This window comes from Amblyomma mixtum, chromosome 1 (assembly GCF_055824585.1).
Source record: "Amblyomma mixtum isolate Tamu chromosome 1, ASM5582458v1, whole genome shotgun sequence".
Classification (NCBI taxonomy): Eukaryota; Metazoa; Arthropoda; class Arachnida; order Ixodida; family Ixodidae; genus Amblyomma; species Amblyomma mixtum.
Window position 1 is genome coordinate 278,521,280 of NC_143012.1, and position 20,088 is coordinate 278,541,367.

The 20,088-nt window shown below is 46.1% G+C and overlaps 1 protein-coding gene across 4 annotated transcripts in view; it reads right to left on the reverse strand.

Annotated features, from left to right (window-relative positions):
• The window catches only part of rk (G-protein coupled receptor rickets), a 180,679-nt gene that overhangs the window by 11,707 nt on the left and 148,884 nt on the right, over window positions 1–20,088 (reverse strand). For 3 of the 4 annotated variants that reach the window (XR_016286933.1, XR_016286932.1, XM_089566138.1), the window contains 5 exons: window positions 16,153–16,218; window positions 4,749–4,892; window positions 3,849–3,920; window positions 2,212–2,510; window positions 355–531 (listed from right to left, as the gene is read on the reverse strand). Coding sequence is in view for 1 of the 4 variants with exons in the window: in XM_089566138.1 (XP_089422264.1) it covers window positions 355–531; window positions 2,212–2,510; window positions 3,849–3,920; window positions 4,749–4,892; window positions 16,153–16,218 (758 nt within the window). In the remaining 3 variants the exon portion in view is untranslated. The remainder of the gene's footprint in view (window positions 1–354; window positions 532–2,211; window positions 2,511–3,848; window positions 3,921–4,748; window positions 4,893–16,152; window positions 16,219–20,088) is intronic. The other variant, XR_016286934.1, reaches the window with a different exon arrangement.

Sequence of the window (20,088 nt, forward strand, 5' to 3'; positions counted from 1 at the left end):
CATGAAGGAAGTATGGGATCATCACAATGTTAAACGCGCGTTTTTTATAAAACTATCCCTACGGTGGATGCGGCGTTTAACCAGATGTGAGCGTCCCTGTAAGCCCAATTGCCTCTTGCCGGCAATTTTCTCTCTCTGTCTTTCTTGTTTTTGCGGGGCAAACACTGAATGCGCGCCGACGAAATTACTAGACATGGCGCTACCTAATTGTTTAAAATGTTATTGTTTGCTACTGTTGCCTTCGTTCCAAGACAGCAAGCCAGCGTGTCCCTGCCATGTGATATAGTCCAGAATGAGAATTTGTACGTACATTGACTACTACAAAAGTAACAGAGGTAGCGAAAGAAAAATCACTTGGTAGCGGAATGCACTGCACGGGGTACTGGAACTCCTCGTCGCTCGTGTAGAGGGCCTTGTAGTCCTCCAAGTATTCGCCGTAGTATTGGGCCAGGTTGTCTGGTATGATATAGTCCTGGCCGAAGACCTTGATGAGTTGGTGAGTGAACTCTTGGAATTTCGACGTTATGTTGTCTGCGAAGAATTGCAATAGCGACTCATTTGTCTGGTGTGAACTTTCAAACGTTCATGCACATAAACGGACTCAAGAGTGATTCAAGCAAAATTAAAAGGCGCATGACAATGATACACAGGAACACCAGCTAACGCTATTATGCGGATGCGAGGAGGAGATATTCTGATTGAGATGAGCTTGTGCATCCATCTCTTCCTTCTGACTAAATCTGTTAGGCTCTTCCATGCACCCTCTAGCCGCAGCCTCTGAGTAAGCACAACATACAGTTGTACCTCATTCTGCGACAAGGTGAAAAGATCCGCACCAGGTCCCTCTTTCACACAAAAAACACAGCCTGAATTTTTTCAGCGAAAATTATTGCAGTGCCAATTTTGGTATCCATCACGAAGCGGTGACACATGGAAACTTTTTTTTTTATCGTTTGAAAAGTATGCGCTTTGCTATTTGAGGTAGGGCCTCAGCGTTTGATGTCAAAGCGTCCCCGACAAAAGTTTAGAGACAACGTTCGCTCTCGTTGCACTCGGAAATAACAAGAAAGCCGCGCAGCGTATTATAATGCATGCAAAGTGGCGAACACAAGAAGGCATCAAGGTCACCTGGCGGACTCTGAGATTGAAAGGGCTCTCAGATGCGTAATTCAAGCTGTCAAGATGTAGTTCGCAGGAAGTGAGGCGAGATTGGAGGACTGAAAAAGCTGAACGGGGGAACATATGCAGAGATCGAGAAGGTCGCATCAGGATTCATAACACGAAAGACAAAAACTACACCAGCTGCTCGCAGTTATCTCTCGCTGATAATATGACAATGATCGCCGTGCTGCTAGAGATGGGAAGTTTCTCCTTGCCTCTCTCTGTATATATATGCTTGTCTGTGGCCCACAAGCACAATCACATGCATACAGTTACGATCGAAGTTCGTATCTCAGCATAAGAACAATGTGTACTATAGTTGGTGCATATGAAAGAACACGATGATTAAAGGTGCAGTGAAAAGGAATCTGGTCTCGTCTTTTTGCCGCGGGAACTCGATCTACACGTTCCGAGCATTCTTAGAAACTGCGACTTACTGCCCTGTGTGGCCGATTTCTCTAATTAAATCGAATTAACGTCCGGCTCCCGCCTTTATTTTTTGAATTCTCCCCGAACGGTGGGCGGAGTCGACCAACGCGTGGAGTGCCTTTTAGCTAGCTCCGTGGAGGCTTTGCTTTCGGTTTATTTTGTTTTTTAGGCTTCCGTGAATAAATAGTTTCATTCGCAGATAATACAGTCACAAAATAAGCCCGCAGAAATAAAAACACGTGCGGACTATTTGCTACTACGGATTACTACGTATTACTCCGCCGATAGCAGAGCGGCAAGCCGCCACGGGACCGGGTGAAAGGCACTCCATGCGTTTGTCGACTCCGCCCACCGTACGGGGAGAATTAAAAAAAATAAAGGTGGGAGCCGTGCGTTAATTCGATTTAGTTAGGGAAATCGGCCACACAGGGCAATAAATCGAAGTTTCTAAGAATGCTCGGAACGTGTAGATCGAGTTCTCGCGGCAGAAAGACGAGTTCCGATTCCTCTTCAGTGCACTTTTAAGTACAAAGCGCGTTGGCACGAGGCATAGGCAGAACGCACTGTTATCTCAGCTTTTCAATAGACGAATCCCGGTCAGCTGCCCAGGTGGACACGTACCGGGGAAAACGTCGAGTCCCGAGGCGTTGCTGAGGCTGGTCCACTTGTCCATGTCGATGTCGTCCTTCTTGAGCCAGAGCACAGCGTCCTTGGCGACCGGCGCGTCGGGCGTCCCTCCGGCCGTGGTCTGCAGGTAGGCGCAGCAGTGGTACGAGTAGGACAGGTACAGCTTCTGGATGCGCGGGAACGCCTCGGGCGGCGGGAAGCTGCGCAGGTGCCGGTTGCCCGACGTGACCAGCCGGTGGAGGCCGCGCAGGCCGCGGTACGGCATCGCCGGGAACTCGTTGTCCCCCAGGTTTCTGGAAGGCAGGGCGCAGCGGACGGGCCGTGAAACGCGGACTGTGGCAACTCAGCACGACTACCATTGTGCACCCTTCATCAAAAGTCTTCAGAGTTGTTCGCTATTCAGCCTTTTGCGGGGCGCCTATGGCGCTCCTAAATGCACTAAATCTCTCCAGGGCGAGGAGAACTAATTTTTTAGGCCTTTTTGGTATTTGGGACCTATGTACCGCAAGGGCACCACTATAGGGCTAGACTACAATCCCTAAGGCCCGAAGACTTCTCACGAAGACTCTACAGACGGAACGCATACGCACAGTGTCCTGTTGCTGTCATTCGTCTCCAGAAGATTCGCCTCTAGTGGCCTCATGCTACAGTTACATATATAATAAAAAGCAAGCGGCAGTGGTTTTAAGTACAAGACGAACCCATTTCCGGCACGTTCACTGCCTTGTCAGAAGCTCCACCTGCTAGAGAGGCTTTCAAGGCATGTATCTGTTAGCTGTGCACGAGACTGTACACAAGGTAGCAAATGTCAAAGAGCACAGGAGTCGGAAGTAAAACAAAATGTGTTGAGCTTATCCTGGGATTTAGAGACGCACTGCGGTGGCTGAATCAATTCTAGACGGCGATATATAACAGCAATCTTTTTCTCGCGGCTACATTGCTTGACCAACTTGAGAGATTTCTTCAAATTACGATAATTGTTCCTTCCCGTGTACTTTCACTCAAATAATTGTATTAATGTACCTGTAATAAGTTCAAAGACATTTCAGATGAATAAGCTCAGTGCGTAGAGACCATCCTCAGAATGACCTCGCCAAAATATTATGACTAAATACACCGCGCAAAGTCTGCAAATTAAAACGAACAGCCGCGAGCGCTCTCTAGCTACTGTGTCGATTTTTTTGCTTGCCGCCAGTGAAGTCAGATGCGGAGCCATGACGTCAGAATGAAAGCTTGCTGCATTGGTCGCAAATTCTGTATGGAGTTCGACATGCTGAGGCGGAGGCAGATTAATATGAGGAAACTGTCAATCCGGTGGTAATCTCGAATTTCAACTTGTGGCATCTCCCGCGCGGCATATCTGATACCCGTATTTGATTCATGATGCTCTTTCATTTTACCCCTAACCATGGGGCGCATGACATTTTTCCCTGCGTGGCTCTGTAAGCGTTGAAATGTACTGTCGTGAGTGCAGCACTCTGCTGCGATTTCCGGTCTTACGAGCGCCCGCTTTTCACACTCTACAGCTCGTCTCCCGAAGTACTCAAATGTAGGATGTAGGAACACACACTGAGCGAGGTGTCCTGGCATCTTGTTACTCATTTATGTTTTGTTCAACGTTGCGTACTCACAGGTCTTGAAGCTTCACTGTGGGTACAAATGAGTCCGGATGAATCTCCCTGATACCATTCTTCTGCAGTGCCCTGCAACACCAAGAGGGAAGGTGATAAACGTCCGAGGTGTGAAGTCGTGCTAAAGTCTATAGCATGTACTGCTTTCCAATACTTTAGCAATATCAAGGCAGGACTGAACAGACGGCCGTTCAGAATTGTGTGAAGGACCACAGGGGCGAAACGGAACAGCGCTTGCTAGCCGCAGCGTCCCATGCTCGGTTGGTCTGCTGACGTGACACAACCACCACTAAGCTAAAAAATTGCATAGCTGTACAAAGTACATATTCGCACGGTACCTGACATCTGACGTCCTCCCGAATGAACCCTAACATGATTGCATTTGAAAGGCTGAAACCCTTGCTTAATAAACTAAGAGTATGCTGTGCTTTTGCACTCAGTTATATCGTAGCCAGAATCTTCTTTCTTTTCTTGGAAAGGAGAGCTGGGTAAGGAGAGAGCTGTGGCGTTCATGCGGAGTCGGCCAGTAACTCAAAATTGTAGGACAACGAAGACGTGTACAGAAAGTGAAGGCGCACGCAAAGCGCCCTGAGACAGTGTTGTGTCTTCACTTTCTCTCCACGTCTTCACAGCAGTTTGATTTTCAGTGAAGTACGCCAAGCTAATACGCACAACTCTCTACGCACGCAAAATCGACCATATTTCAGGTGTAGCTTCAGCCCACTTATCCATAGGCTTCCCTTGACTACACTTTCGCTAGCAACCATCTGCAGTTTCTGCTGCTGGTGTGATGCGTACTAATGAACCTGGTCATAGCAATAAAGTCTGCGCGCAACTTTTGCAGCCGATAAAGAAAGAAAAAACAGGCAGAAAACGAGAGCGAATTGGTGCCTTGCTCACAGCACTTGCAGAGAGGTGAGCCCGTGGAAGGCGGTGTCCCCAATGCGTCGGATGAGGTTGTTGCCTAGGTTGAGATCGCGAAGCTTCTTCTGCGATAGGAATGGCGAGTCGTCCAGCGATACGATGCGGTTGTACGTCAGATCTCTGCGGGAGCGAACGGTAAGAGACAGGCGCGCACATGAAGGCACATCGTACAGTTAGTGGCTAACTGGTAATTAAAAAAGTAACTAGTCTGTGACGCTTTCTCTTTCTTTCATACAGTAATATATCACCGCTAAAGTGTAAAAGTGCCACTAGTGCATTAGAACAAGTAACAAAGCAACAAGAAAAAAGAAAGAAACCTAAATCTTATGTATACGTGTCTGATGGCATGTTACCGTCATTCTGACACGCAACCAGAATGTTGGTGTTCACTGAAAGCTCCACGTAAAGATATGAGGAACTCATGTCCAACATTATCGGACAAAAATTTTGAAAATTTGAAAATTTTAAGGTACTGTTACGGAAATATTGAAGGTAATGGTTCATTTTTCTGATATGGAGCAAAATGTTTCCATCGATAGCATCGAACAGTTAAGACTGCCACAGAAAACTAACGGTGAAAGCTTTTGAAGATAGCAGAAACATTAATAATAAAAAATTTCAAAACTGCCGTCGGATGATCTGCGGATATATTTATCGTTATTGTGAAATATTACATTATATGAAAAAATTACGTTCATCAGTGGTTTCCCGCTTAAAAATGCGTTTGTCCAGAATTGTTGGGTATGACAATAACGTTGGAAGAATTGTCACAATGTGTTGTTGTGCTTGACAGATATGAACAAAAGTGCGTGCTTTTGAAGTTCATGATAAAATCAGCAGAAAGAACAATGGGTGTTCTCATTGTTATTCCCCTTCTGTCTGGTCAGTGAAGGTACAGAGCTTGAAATACGAAGAAAACAAAAGTTGCCTCTCGCACCATACAGCGCCTGACCTCCCTTTACGATGACAGCAAAGTCATTTTACTGAAAGCGGAGCCGGTAAGATATATAGATGTGAATTCGGACGGCACTTGAATTTCAGCGCCCGTTTCGAACTCCTCGTTACTCAAACTTCGTACAGCATTGGCCTATTGCAAAAACTTTCAAGAGAATGCGGAAAACGCCGTTAATTGCTATGCCTTTGTTGAATGAATGAATGCTTTTTTTCAGCTTTTGGCGATTAAAACCTTGAGTGACAAAAAAAAAAAGCGGTTCACAATGACTCTTTGGTAGGCTTGATCACCCGTTGAGGTCGACAAGGTCAGCAGTGACAGTTAATACGTAGGACCTTTCGTTTTCGGGTAAAACTCGATTTTAATCGATTATCGTTCCCAGAGCATATTTCTTCGAAATCAGGTTAAACGCGATTTCTCCTCGAAAATAGCCAGAATTGTTGGGTATGACGATAATGTCGGAAGAATTGTCACAATGTGCTGTTGTGCTTGACAGATGTAAACAAAAGTCTCTAGTTTTGAAGTAAAGTTCAGTAAGAAAATCTGTAGATATGCTTATTCGAAAGGGTGTCATCTGTCTACTAGGATTCGAGGCGGATGAATTTGAAGATAAGTTTGAAAAAGGGTGATGTAGAAGCAAGAAATCAAAACATACTATCGACAAGACATCTAATCGAAATCAATGTATGAAGCGCAGCCCACGCTAACTACACCCCGATCCAAGGAGATTGCGCGTTCAATATCGTCGCTGCGATGTTGAATGTTTTCACACCGTAGAAATATAGGCAGGCTGGTCTTGCTCTGACGCGGGAGTGCTCCGTAGGAGATTGGTAACGTTCGGTACGAAATATTTGTAGTAGTTTTGGAAAAAAAAACAATTTTCAAACATTTTTAATAAGAAAGCATTGCTAGTCCCATTACGAGAAAAACCAGCAGCATGTGTTCGTGTGTGTGTACTCACGGATGGTACAGAAACTGCCAGCGACGGCAAGAAAAAATGGATGACGTCATCAAGCGGCCGTAAGACGCACACAGAAAGCCAAGCGCTGCCCCCTCATACGATCCTATACATGTCGTTCGTCCATTTATACTCGCCACTGCCGTATCTCCATGTGGCGTCAGTTTTCCCGACATTCGTACGAAAATTGTGACGCAACCGTTTGTCGTACAAGGTTCCTGGCGGTGTCATACGCACGCGCATGGGTGTCGTCGTGCAACGAGAGGGTCCGAACGTTTGCAGTTTGGTGAGAAACCAATACGTAAACACAAACTCGAAGAAAATAACTTTAGTGCTTGTACAAACATTGTGCGTCAACAATGCACCCAGCGACAGTAATTCTTCGCATTCTCACACGTCAGCAGTCTTAAGTGTGTGCGCCGAATTTTTTTAGTGGAATCCGGGATTTCCGTTTTGTTAATGCAACAATGAACCAAAAATAGAGCACTTTATGTCTAGCGCAAAAAAAGTGAAGTTATTTTAAATGGGTCTTGTGCTGTAAAAAAATAGCCTGAAAACACCCGAACTTAGGAAAATTTTTCTGAACGCCTTATTGGAGTATAAATTCTTACTTTGCTTTGAATACTCCTTTTTGCAGCAATGCCGACGACAAAAACTAGGTGTGAGCGAACAGTACTTTTTCAAGCCGAATCAATACAATAGTGCAGCTTCGCTACTGAATCGAATACGAATAGTGTCGCCAAAAACCGAATCGGATACGAATCGAATATTTCTACTAATATTTGCTACTTGTGCGAAAATTCCCACGAAATCAGCGATCGTGCGAAACATTGAAGTGCAAGCGACGGCGCTGCGGTACTGTACGGTTCTTTAAATTATAAAGTAAAGATCTGTTCTCACTGTGACATGAACCTGGCATCAGGGTGTCGAACCGGAACTGAACCCGAACCCGAAACCGGAACCGAACCCGAATTTTCGCCCGGAACCGGAACCGAACCGAACCCATATTTTTTTCGCCATCTTGGAACTGAACCCGAACCGGAACGATTCAAAGGAACCGTTCCGAACCGGTTCGGAACCCGGTTCAGCCCCACTTTTTTTGCATCCCGGCATAAGTCTTGTTTTCCGACAAAATGAGATGACCTAGCACATAGATTTATCCACAGGTAGCTGTCTGCGCTGGGAAGTGCGAAAATGGTATGCAGTTCATGCGACAGCAAACTTACAGGAGGTCTGGTGCCTGGGAAGAAGCCTAATGGACGCTTCTGTAATGTACTACCGCCAATCCTAAACACTTGTATGTCATGTTTATGCGAAATCTGGAATTATTACTCCTCCCTTTTACATATTTGCGTAAATATTTAATCAAAAAGTTAGGACTTCTCTAACTCAATACAGTACTACAGGCACCAAAGTTTTGCTGGCGTGCTTTCTTCTTTCAAACGATGCGTTAGACATTGGTGTACATGGAGCACCGCGTGGTATTCACCAACACGTAATAAATAATTTATATTTCAATTTCTTCTTGACCCTGTTTCGGTTTCACCAACATAACTATGGCTGTGACGTGTAGTGGAAATTAGGCCGCGTGAGGTGCTATAAAACGGCAATATAACTGCTGATACGTAGTTAGTTGTAATTATAGGTCTTGAAGTCGGCTGATTTAAGTGCTACAGTTAGTCAAAACAACGTATCAGTGTTTGTATTAGTTTTCCCGTGCCTCACGTGACCTAATTTTGTACTCACGTCACAGCCATCATTCGGTTGATGAAACCGAAACAGCATGGGAGGACAAATTATTTTCAAAATTATTTAGTGGCAGTAGGCGAATACCACACGGTGACCCATGTATTCTAATATCTGTGGCATCATTTGAAATCAGAAAACACGCAATAAAACTGGGTGTCTATAGTAATTTTAGTACCGATTGAGAATGCCTTCCTTTTCCTTGCGTCATTTCCCACAAATAGACGAAATATTAGCGCGAGGACCCAACAATGTTGTGATGGTGGTTTTTGAGGAAATGAAATGGTGCAGTCTGTCTCACTTCTTAGTGGACACCTGAACCACGCCGTCAGAGATGGAGGAAGGTGGGAGGGAAAGAAAAAAGAGAAACAGGCGCAGTAGGGGCGAGCTTCGGAATAATTCCTACCTGCTGGGGATCCTTAAAGGGCAACTGCATATGTTTTAGAAATCGACGAGCTTAAAAGGGTGGAGTGTGTGAAACTTCCAGGTAAAGTATGCCAAGTCCTTTTATGCGAAGCATACTACTTTAGCTACCACTTCAGCCCTTCACCGTGGTTATGCGCCTCCAAATCACGTGATACATGACGTCACACCACGTGACACGATGACGTCACGACAGTAGAGAAACGGGGGCCCACCTCGCGCCGTCGCTGTGGTTGTGCGCCTCCAAATCACGTGATACATGACGTCACACCACGTGACACGATGACGTTACGTCAGTGGAGAAACGGGGGCCCACCTCGCGCCGTCGCTGTGGTTGTGCGCCTCCAAATTACGCGACACGATGATGCTTCGCATTCTCCAGGCTTTAACCAAGTTAAGCCTCAGCCTTTTTGGCCTAGCATTTGAAACGGTGACGTAATCGCCAATTAAATTTGCGACGGCCTTCAAGCTTCTCCGCAGCCCACAACGATAAGTGGGGGACGCATGATGACGTCATCGAAAGTATCCGTACATTTCCAACGCATAAACGCCTGCTTTAAAGGCAAAAACCAACGCCACCGAAGTCAAAGCCCACCGAACGTTGTTTGGCAGCGTCCAACGAGACACGGCAGGGCGTGGCTGACGGCAGCAGTAATTTGAAATCATACCTTCCATGACATCACACTGAACTTCCCCGCACTCCTCTGTTACTTTGAGGAGAAGTGCAAAATTTAATCGTCGATCACATCTCTATTTTTAATGGTAGTGCAAGAAACTTAGCATGCTTTACCTAAATCCTAAAGGATTTTACCTAAAGGATTTGAATCCTTGAGTATCGCGAAATTCTCAAAAAGTGGCGCAGTTGCCCTTTAACGTGTACTGACATCGCGCAGCGCACGGTGCCTTTTGCGTTTCGCCTCCATCGAAACGTGGCCGCTGGGGCCGAGTTCGAACCCGGGTACACCGAATAAGTAACCGAGCGCACTAACCACTGGGCAACCGCAGTGGGTAGTGCAACATTTACTTTTGTAGGCGCTCATTGTATTAAAGAGCAAGTTCTAAATAAAACCCCTGACGATGGGCCCGTAGGGCAATAAAGAAAAAAAAATGGCTCAGTGGCTGTGGAGCTCGGCTGCTGATTCCAAAAATACAAAAACCAGCGTGCTCTGTCGCACGTCGAAAATCCCCAGCTGGTCTCAGTTAATCTGGAGCCCTCCACTACACCGTCTGTCATATAGCCCCAATGTCTACTCGATGCGTTAAAGCCGCGATATTACTACTAGTATTACCAAAAGAAGGATGTATAAATTGGTGCAGCTTCTTTTTTTTTTTTAGAATTCGCATATTCCTGCTAGTGCGTGACGGAAATAAGCAGCGAAAGGTGGGTTCTTGGCAACGGTGGAGATGTACTAATCAGAAAAAAATTAAATACCGATTACAGGAAAGGGCAATGCGGAAATACATGCGCTCGCTGGCATGCGAAAGTGATTACGCATAGAAAGATGCTACTGCGATGAAATGTAACTCCGATGCAGTGATTTCGTTATGCCGATTCACTGAAATCGTCCTGCTTCTAAGAAAAAATTGCTGCCAGTCGCCAGCGCGGGGCTGCATCCGCTCTTCTCGCGCTGCTCGATCTTGAATCCTCTGTCTGGCGACTTATATCTACTTCTCGCAGTCATACTTCCCGTTCTCAGTGTCTGACACGACAGGCTTCTGATGGTTAGCGTTTTTTTCGTAGAACGCTTAGGCGACTGAATACATTGAGCCTTCACAACAATCTGCCTCGGCTATAACGGGTACAGGTGGGTGATGGGGTGTGGGGAGATGGATGAAAGTTTTTGAAGGTGCCTTTTTACCAGTGAATGCCCTGATGTGTGCTCTCCGGAGTGTGCATCAAGGATGGAGGCTGCACGCGCGAAGCGCGGTTATTTTTGGGAAAGCAGGCTATACTGCTAACGCAGTAAAAAGAACAACTAAAACAGTATCAATAGTCTAACCTCTGACTCCGAGCGGGATTCGTACTAATGGCGGCGCAACAGAAAACTCTGTTTACGGATGCTTTAGGCTACTCGGCTATCTTCTAGGCTTCTTTTTATGGTTGTTGCATGGAATATTTGGAACCTCTATGACCCTCCTCATGCCTTACTTGACCTCGTCGAATTCAGCGATCTCGGCATAAGGCCTCATGCCACCATAACTCCCTGCTTCCGCCCGCACATGAAAATTCCCGACGGTGCACACGTCATGAAAGGGGAACCAGTCAGGAGGTTGAACATGCGCAGCATATTCCTCCTACCTTAAAGTGCACTGTTGTCTGAATAGTGACCTCGTGGAACACGGTGGTTCTGCGTCCTAAAAACACGAAGAGTTCGCACGGAATGCCGGAGTTTTTCATCGCGGTCATAAATTTTATAGCAAAATGTATGATGTCAATGGGTTTTTTATGAGACTGCTTAAGTATGTCCCAAAAGAATACAGCATCACGACAAAAATATCATTTTATTGCTGAAATTGTTTCTCGTTGCTCGCACAGGTAGAAATGCACTGACCACTGCACAAATGCCCCTTTGGCGCGAAGGTACGTATAAACATGTAAGGTCCATGTCTGAAGGGCGAAAGAGGTTTTTGTGGCCGATTGAAACTACAGTCAAGTCCACTTATAACGAACCTGACGGTCACACGGGTTCCATTCGTTATAGCTGATGTTCGTAAAAAGTTGATTCTTCGTGCAACAGCCAAAAATACTAAGGCCGCTAACAGTGGCAATTATTTCTTTTAAAGCTGCGTTATGCGTGGCTACTTGTGCAAAGCAGAGCCTGTCGCGGCTCTTTCCAGGCTATCTAGGGTGGTCATTTAATCCTCGTCGAGACCTTGCTGTCAACTATCAAATTCAGGGACGGAGTATAACTAATCATAGATGAAGTGTGCATGGCAACTGGTGGCAGGTCGGCCACCTAAATGAGATTCCTGGCAGTAGGGACAGCTCGCACTTGGTGTTCAACGTCACCGTCAGAGCAGACGCTTCTGCGATTTTGTGGACCGCAGGAACGTAGTTATCCGAGGAAACATCCGGTCGTCTATGGATCAACGAAGTGTTGCCAGAAATCTGCAAGCATCTGATCACGCGTGTTTTCGAGCTTCTTCTGTCGTTCCTGGGCTGATGCAGCGACGATGTAGCGCAGAGCGTGTGGCGCAGAATGCATCCGTTGCACTGTCCGCTATATGACAATGCCTGCACATGGTAGCGGCGCAAAAGATGGAGACGACTGGGCAGGCTATGCATACCACGTGACTGGCATGACCAGCAAGGATTTCGAAATTATCTAATCCCTCCTGTTAGTTGATCCGCGACCATGGCCAGCAACTTCGCTTTTGACGATGCCTCTTTCTCACGCGCACCGCGCTTCTTCTACTCGGGATGTTTTGCCGAGCCGGCGAACGCATAGGCAATGATTGCCCTCGTTGGCCATCGACGCGCGTTTGGCCGGCGGTTACTTACTATTTCAATAGAGAATTATAGCATATCATTACCGCGTTTACTTTAGCGTTTACAGTGTTACCGGACGCCGGACTTTCCGGTTAGCGCTGCGCACAACAGTGCCGCCTTTTAATTCCATTTCTGGGTTGACATGCTCTTTCCGGGGCGATGTCGTGAAGGTTGAGCGGCTTGGTTTGGTTTATGGGGTTTAACGTCCCAAAGTGACTAAGGCTATGAGAGACGCCGTAGTGAAGGGCTCCGGAAATTTCGACCACCTGGGGTTCTTTAACGTGCGCTGACATCGCACAGTACAGGGGCCTCTAGAATTTCGCCCCCATAGAAATTCAAGCGCCGCGGCCGGGATCGAACCACCCTCGTCTTTCGGGTCAGCAGTCGAGCACCATAACTGAGCCACCGCGGCGGCTAAGGTTGAGAGGCGCTATTTCATCTGCGTGCTTAGCGGAAGAACGACCTCTACAACCTCGGGGTAGTTCAACACGCCACCTCGTTCGCTATAACCGAGTGGTGTGGCCAGAATTGTTCGCTGTATCTGCGACGAATTTCCGTTGCCCTTATGCATATTTTCGCGGTAACACTGCACCCGCTCGTAATAAGCGAGCATTCGTTATATCTGTGGCCATTAAAGTGGGCCCCACTCTACATCCGCTGACTTCGCTTTAATAAACGAGCATCAAGAAAGTCTAGGTAAGGCTGTAGATGTATGGGTAGAGGAAGTAATGACCGATCGCAACATTTGTCATCTGCCTTGTGGAGAGGCCGTACAGGTAAGTAAAAGCGAAGAGTGAGAAAACGGAATGAATCAGCACTCACGCGCATGTCCAGAAAAGACAGGCGAGCACTTAGTCACCTATTAAGCATAGCCGCCAAAAAGGGGTTGGTTGTAGTTTCGAAAATAAATGCTTGAGACAAGTTGGTGGACAAATGGTGCACGCCAGATTAACCACTCTTTATCACTCTATCATAGGCGCAAGAAATTCTGTCGACACAAAGGTTGCCTTTGATAGCACCCCAGGAAAAGTCCCAAATATTCTGTCACAAACAAATTTCTTACTTTACTATAGTGAGAAGCCACGATTGCCTGAGTTTTTGAAGATACTGAGCTATACAGGCTCGGGATATATAACGTGAGTCACAAAGACGATGTCGAATAGGTGATTTAATTAAAATATGTTTGGTAAGTTCTGGATGTTAGGGAGAGCCAGTGCTATCACGAGGCTCTCGTCGGGTGAGAGATGGGCGGTGGAGGGATTCTCGAACATTTTCTTACCATATAGTAAAGGAGGGGGGGACTGGCAAGTCGGTTCCGGGGTGACGGAAAGGTATCTGTCTGTATCTATATATACCGATACATGACAGTTTCGTTTCTCAGTAGTGCGCGGGAACGTAGAGGGCGCGTGCGGCGGCAATTTTGGGGCCCCGTGTGTAGACTGCGTACGAGAAAGTCCCAACTGACTAAAGCTTCAAGGGAGACCTATTACTCGCGCTACGGGGTCTCCCAAACTGCTCAAGCAGGAGGGTCTCTTAGATGCAAAATCCATCGGCTGTTCGTCTTACACCTCATAGGGTGGGTTATAGCGTATATACATTGCCGATTTTCATTAATTTAGAGTTCACTTCATTTTGCGGCTGTTCCCGTAAATTGGTCTCTTTGCTGCGGACAATAAATAAAATGGGTAAAGTGAGAACATCTCACATTAAACTATTTTTTCATGCTGAAGTAACGCAGTAAACACGACAAAATGAAGACGGGACACGACACGAGCGCTGACTAAAAACTGGTTATGTTATTCTGTGAAAAAGTATACATATAAATACGCAGGACACAGGGAACAACCACAAAAAAACAGAACAAAGATTAAAACTTAAAAACCATACTGCGCATGCGCATCACAGTCGAGTCGTGACGTGTTTTTCAACGAAATTCGAAGAGTACCTTCCATTGTAGACGGCACTCCTCTATCTCCTGGACCTCGCTCAATGCCAACAAAACCTGACTCCTTAGCCACCAAACTGATAGATGATGTATCAACACGCTCATCTGCTTCCCCACTTAGAAAGACAAGTCCCCTGTTTAATCACCCTGGTCGAATTGGTAGGGAGAAAGTGGAGGCCTTTATTATCAGGAAGGAAGCAGATGAGAGTGTTGCTTCACCATACATCAATTTCGTCGAAAGGAGTTAGGCTTTTTTTGCAACTGTGTGAGGTCCAGGAGATAGGGGAGTGCCGTCTACTATGGAATATAGTCTTCGAGTTTCGTTGAGAAAGATGTTATGACTCGACTATGATGTACATACGCAGTATGGTTTTTTAGCTTTAATATTTGCTCTTCTGTTTTTTGGATTGTTCACTGTGTCCTGCGCCTACATATACTTTTCCGCGAATGTAATAATCAGTTGTTATTCAGCGTCTGTGTCGTCTCCCGTCTTCCTTTTGTCCTGTCTACTGCGCTGCTTAAGCATGAACCCAAGCAGCGCAGATAACTGGCCCAATATTGGAAATGTATTGGCAATGGCCGGCCCTATACAATGGACCGTAGTGAAACCATCCATTTCCAATACTGGACCGATTACCTGCGCTGCTGGGGAACCCTTACCAACTAGCCCAGTTTTATGTTCTCGTGAGCAAATCTTTGCATTTTTTTATTTTGTATAGCGATGTGCAAGAAACAAAAACGCATAGCAAGATTGACTGAAACCCATCTGCGTTCGAATTTTCTTGTCCTGAACCCGTTTGAACCCGTTTGAACCGGTTCGAGATGGTCCGAACCGGTTCGAACCGGAACGGAATGGCCCTCTGGAGCCGAACCCGGAACTGAACCCGAAAGGCGTGAACCCGAACCCGAACCGAACCCGAAAAAATGCTGGTTCGACACCCTGCCTGGCATGGAGTACGTTTGTAAAATTTATAGCTACGGCTGTAAAGATGCAACACTAATCTCCACAAAGGCGTCGCAGCACGAAGTAAGTATATTAACTCTACAAACGTCAAGGTGTTTGTATAAGAAAACTACCTTTTGCTGTTGATGACCAAAGAGTATGAACTAGAACCACTCCTCAGGTCACGAGGCGAGTGACAGCTACGCATAAACCATGGCATCCGAGATCGGGCACGAAGGTTGGGTGCGCTGACATTGCCTGAGCTTGTACTGCGTCGTTGAGCCTCAAAGGCCATGCATGAGCATTATGAGAAATGCCACAAGAATGGACCGCGTCGCTGCACTGAACCCTTCATCCCGTGCATACTGATCGCGGCAGGATGGTACGCGGCGGAGGTATAGGTCCTGTTTTTAAAACAGTCGTCGATACGGCGGGTCTTATTCGAAATCCGTGCCCTTTATCCGAAAAGTACTTGAAAAATTTTAATATATTCGATTCGTTCCTAATAATTCGGAAGGTGCACTATTCGATTCGTTCCAATAATCGAACAGGAGAATATTCGATTCGTTATTGAAAATATTAGAATATTCGCGCGCCCTACAAAAGACACAAAAGAAAGAAAGCCAGTGTTGTCCTTTTCTCGCCACTGTGGTTTGTATTTTTGTGCTCCTGGTTTTTCATTTCTCTAATGAATGCTCATTTTGTCATTTATAGTGTGCATCTGAGTTCAAGCACTGAAACGGGCATTTTTTTTCTTGCTGACGCAATCTTGTTGCCATTATTTTCAGGAGCCAGGATGATCTGAAACACCTAATCATCCAGGCCTCAGCTACCAAAGTGCGCTTACGAGCGAAATGGCTAAAATAAATTGATAGAAATTGATAAGCAGATGACGGATGATTAGTTCCAAGGTAAAGACTCACAAGATGAGGAGCTCCGAGCAGTCAGTCAGATTAGGAACCTGCGTGAGATGATTGGACATGAGGTAGCTGCAAAGAGACAGAAATAAAAGCACAGGTGACGACACAGACAAAAAAATTAGTGATGATTATATCAATAACTGCAAGGGCTCAGTGATTTTTAGCAGCACAAGACATAGAGGTTGATAGCAAATACAAGAGGTTCTTATCCCAAAGGAATGGGACGTATAAAGCACGCCCCCCGGCGCGCGCGCGCGCACACACACACGCTCGCACACACACACGCACGCACACACGCACGCACGCACGCGCACGCACGCACGCGCACGCACGCACGCACGCACGCACGCGCACACACGCACACACACACACACACACACACACACACACACACACACACACACACACACACACACACACACACACACACACACACACACACACACACACACACACACACACACACACACACACACACACACACACACAAATTTCGTAATCAATATAACGAAGCTCGAAATCTCTGAAGCGCAGTGATATTCCGGGCGATAATGGGGAAACTGTACACCAGCGGCACCAGCCTAATTAAACTAATCAGGAGCCACAAAAGGAAATAAGAAGAGAATAGAGAGAGAAAATAATCAGGTGGTATAGTGAGAAACAGGCACGAGAACAGAATAATATAGGAAGCAAGCGCTGTTGCTTTCGCACATGCGAAAAGCAGAGTCAGCGTGAAAAGTGGGCGTCCACGTAATGTCTCAAGCTTAATTTAAAGTTGAAATTACTGCTATTTATATTAGAGAATAATGGATGCTGAGGATTCCAGTATACAAAGAAATGTTAAAACCAGGCAGGCAACGAAAGCGAAAGTATGTAGGGCGCAGCGTATTCCATTCGAGACATTAGGAATGTTGGACAAGCAGTTAGCTGCGAGTTTTAACTAATAGGGTAGAGCGACCCGTTTCGAGCCGGGTTAGCTGAACAGCGTTCACACACAAAAAAAGAAGCTAACTTAACATGTAAGCAGAATATATCGCCTTTGCAGTTGTTTGAACGAAACCGCAGCAGTAAGAAAACGCGACAGCAATTCGCCATTTTCGGAAGCATCAACACTGCGGTTTGCTCGATGCACGGGACAAAAAGGGCACGACAAAATTATTATTAGTGCTTGCGCGTGTAATGAGAAATCATGACTTTAATATGCGACTGAAATGTGACGTTCAAACGTGTAAGCGTACGATTAATATTTGTCGTCTTTGAACGCATATTTAGCTGCAAGCTACCGCGTTTGTCGTGGTGCTCTTTCCTATGCGTTCCTCTTAATTTTGTGAAAAACATAAGCAACGTGTGCTGTTCACTTCCCTTGTCGTTTGTTGTTGCTGCGCTTACCATGACAACATTTCACTCATACTGATTGCTGCGAATATGCGTGGCCAAAAGACTGCTAATAGGAGGCGAACGGCAACGTCTGATAGAGCCAATTATCTTAGATTATCTTACCAGTGGCATTACTTTGTGCGATGTACACACAGTTTAACTACCCAGACGTTATTTTTTTCGAGCACTGTGTCCTGGTAAGCTCATGAAGAGTATTCAACGGCAAACTAGTCGGGCGTTGAGCTTTTTGCGATGCAACTTCAGATATGTACCGTTAGAGTTAAAAATAACCTTGTGTATAACAAATATGCACTCATTAAGATCGAAATCATTTGGACACCGGGGCATACGGGTGTGCCCGGAGGCAATATGACGACACATGCCGCTGCTACTACTGCAGGAGGTATGATCACTTCTTCATTACCCCCACCCCTCAGGGCAAACCCGTACGGCCTCCTAGTTGCTGCACAACATTCTCAGTAGCTACCATGCACTACTCCTGTGCGTCTCTCCGTACTTCAAGTCGTTCCTGAATCAAAGAACTTACTGCGCCGTACATCTTTTCGTGCAAGACCCGCCTTACACGTTCCTAAGGGGTCTTCATCAATAAGGTTTTTGGTTTTTATGGGGTTTAACGTCCCAAAGCGACTAAGGCTATGAGAGACGCCGTAGTGGAGGGCTCCGGAAATTTCGACCACCTAGGGTTCTTTAACGTGCACTGACATCGCACAGTACATAAGGTTCATGCTGACTCCGTATATACCCCATGTACTCTGGCGAAATGGCAACGGCCCGACATTACAGCGGTAACGTGCTCGCAGTGCGGGCTCCGATACAGCGCGGACCTTACATATTTACTCTGGCAATGTACTGCGTTTGAAACCGGGCGAACGGCCATAAAGTCCCTCCAGCACATAGATTACCGTAGCACGCTGCTCAGGGATGCCGACACACAGCTCCTATTTGCAGCTTATGGGATCCAAAGTTGCCTGATCAAGACGGTGTAAGGGTGCCGACAAAAGCCGTTCTGATCGGGTCCACCAATAACAAAATGGACAATACACCGACTCGGACTTCGAGTGTGACTAACGTTATTTTTCCATTTCTCCCCACAGTGGCCTTGTGCCTTCCTCTCAAAATGAAGGACTCTCAATCACTCACTCATTCTTAGAGTACGCATGCGTGGCATGAGGCTTGGCAACGAAATAAAATACGGATATACTAGAGCGTGTACAGAAGCGTGAAGCTCGATTTGCGACGACCGGGTATGATTTCACAAAGCAGTCATCTGATAGTGTGAAATATTTGAGGCGGCTCTTCCTCTCTGAGTGGTGTAAGTACTTACGACTACCACTGATTTTCAATGTTCTAAAAAATAAAATCAGAATTAATAGTGAATTATACATAAGGCAGTCCTATAATGCGTCTGCCTGCGAGTACAACACTATGAAAATATGAGAATATAATTGCCGATTAAATGTTTCAAGATAATCCTTATCCACCCACACTATACACGACAGGAACCGTTTGCTAGAAATATTTTTCACTGCGCGTCCTTCCTCCTTTTTCGCATTGTTACGTGACCACATTTGTAAACGTTGACACAACTGAACTGTTACATTATTTCACGGTTGCCTTATGGATGTATTTTGCAAATTGCACTGGATGTCTCTTTCCCATCACGTTTCATATCTCCCCCGTGCACTAATACCCAGAAGGGCGCTATAGCAACCTGTATAAATAACCACGCATTAACTGGTTCGCTGCCAACAGACCATTTTCTTAATGGCTAGGTCAGTTTCCGGACGTTGCATACCTTGCCCAGCTAATGTAGTCGCTAGCCGCTCAGGCAGCCGAAATGCCAAACGCAGGTGCAAGCGATTGGCAGGTGTGTTATCACGATAAACTCATCGAATTATGCTAAACCACCAAGCGAATTTCCTGTTTTGACTTTTCTGCCGCTAGGCGACCGTGCACTGTTATGATGGGATTTCTCGTACGTCACGCGTCTATCAATGTTTCCTTATATGTCGGTCTTTATACTCGTCTAGATGTTTATATTCAGCTACTAAGGTTCAGCAGCAGCTTCAGCATACTCCACGGTTGGTAATAACTTTTGTAACTTTTTAGAGCTTATCAAACACCTTGTCACCGTGCTATGCATCTACAGCCTCTACAAAACCTGAGCAATAACGCAGTATATGTGTGCAAGAGACAGGCAGTAAAAATGGTACGTGCGAAAGCATGTGTTTAGCCTGGTCGGCTTATGGTTTGCTTTGCTGGGTCGTCGGCACGTCTGGGGACGATATTAGTTCGATAGTAGTGAAGGCTAGTTTATTGGGATGTGGGAAGCGCCGGTTACGAAGAATCTTGCCCAAGTAATCGATGAAACAGAAGGGTGCAAGATAGGGTCACAAGGAGCTTGCAGTTCTCCAGTACGAACGTCAGCCGGCCACCTTAAGACGGGGCATGATAATCTTCATTATCCCAGGAGTATTAGCACCTCATCCCAGTAGCATTATTTGTACTAGTTGATGAAGACGACGTCGTGCAATGCATAAA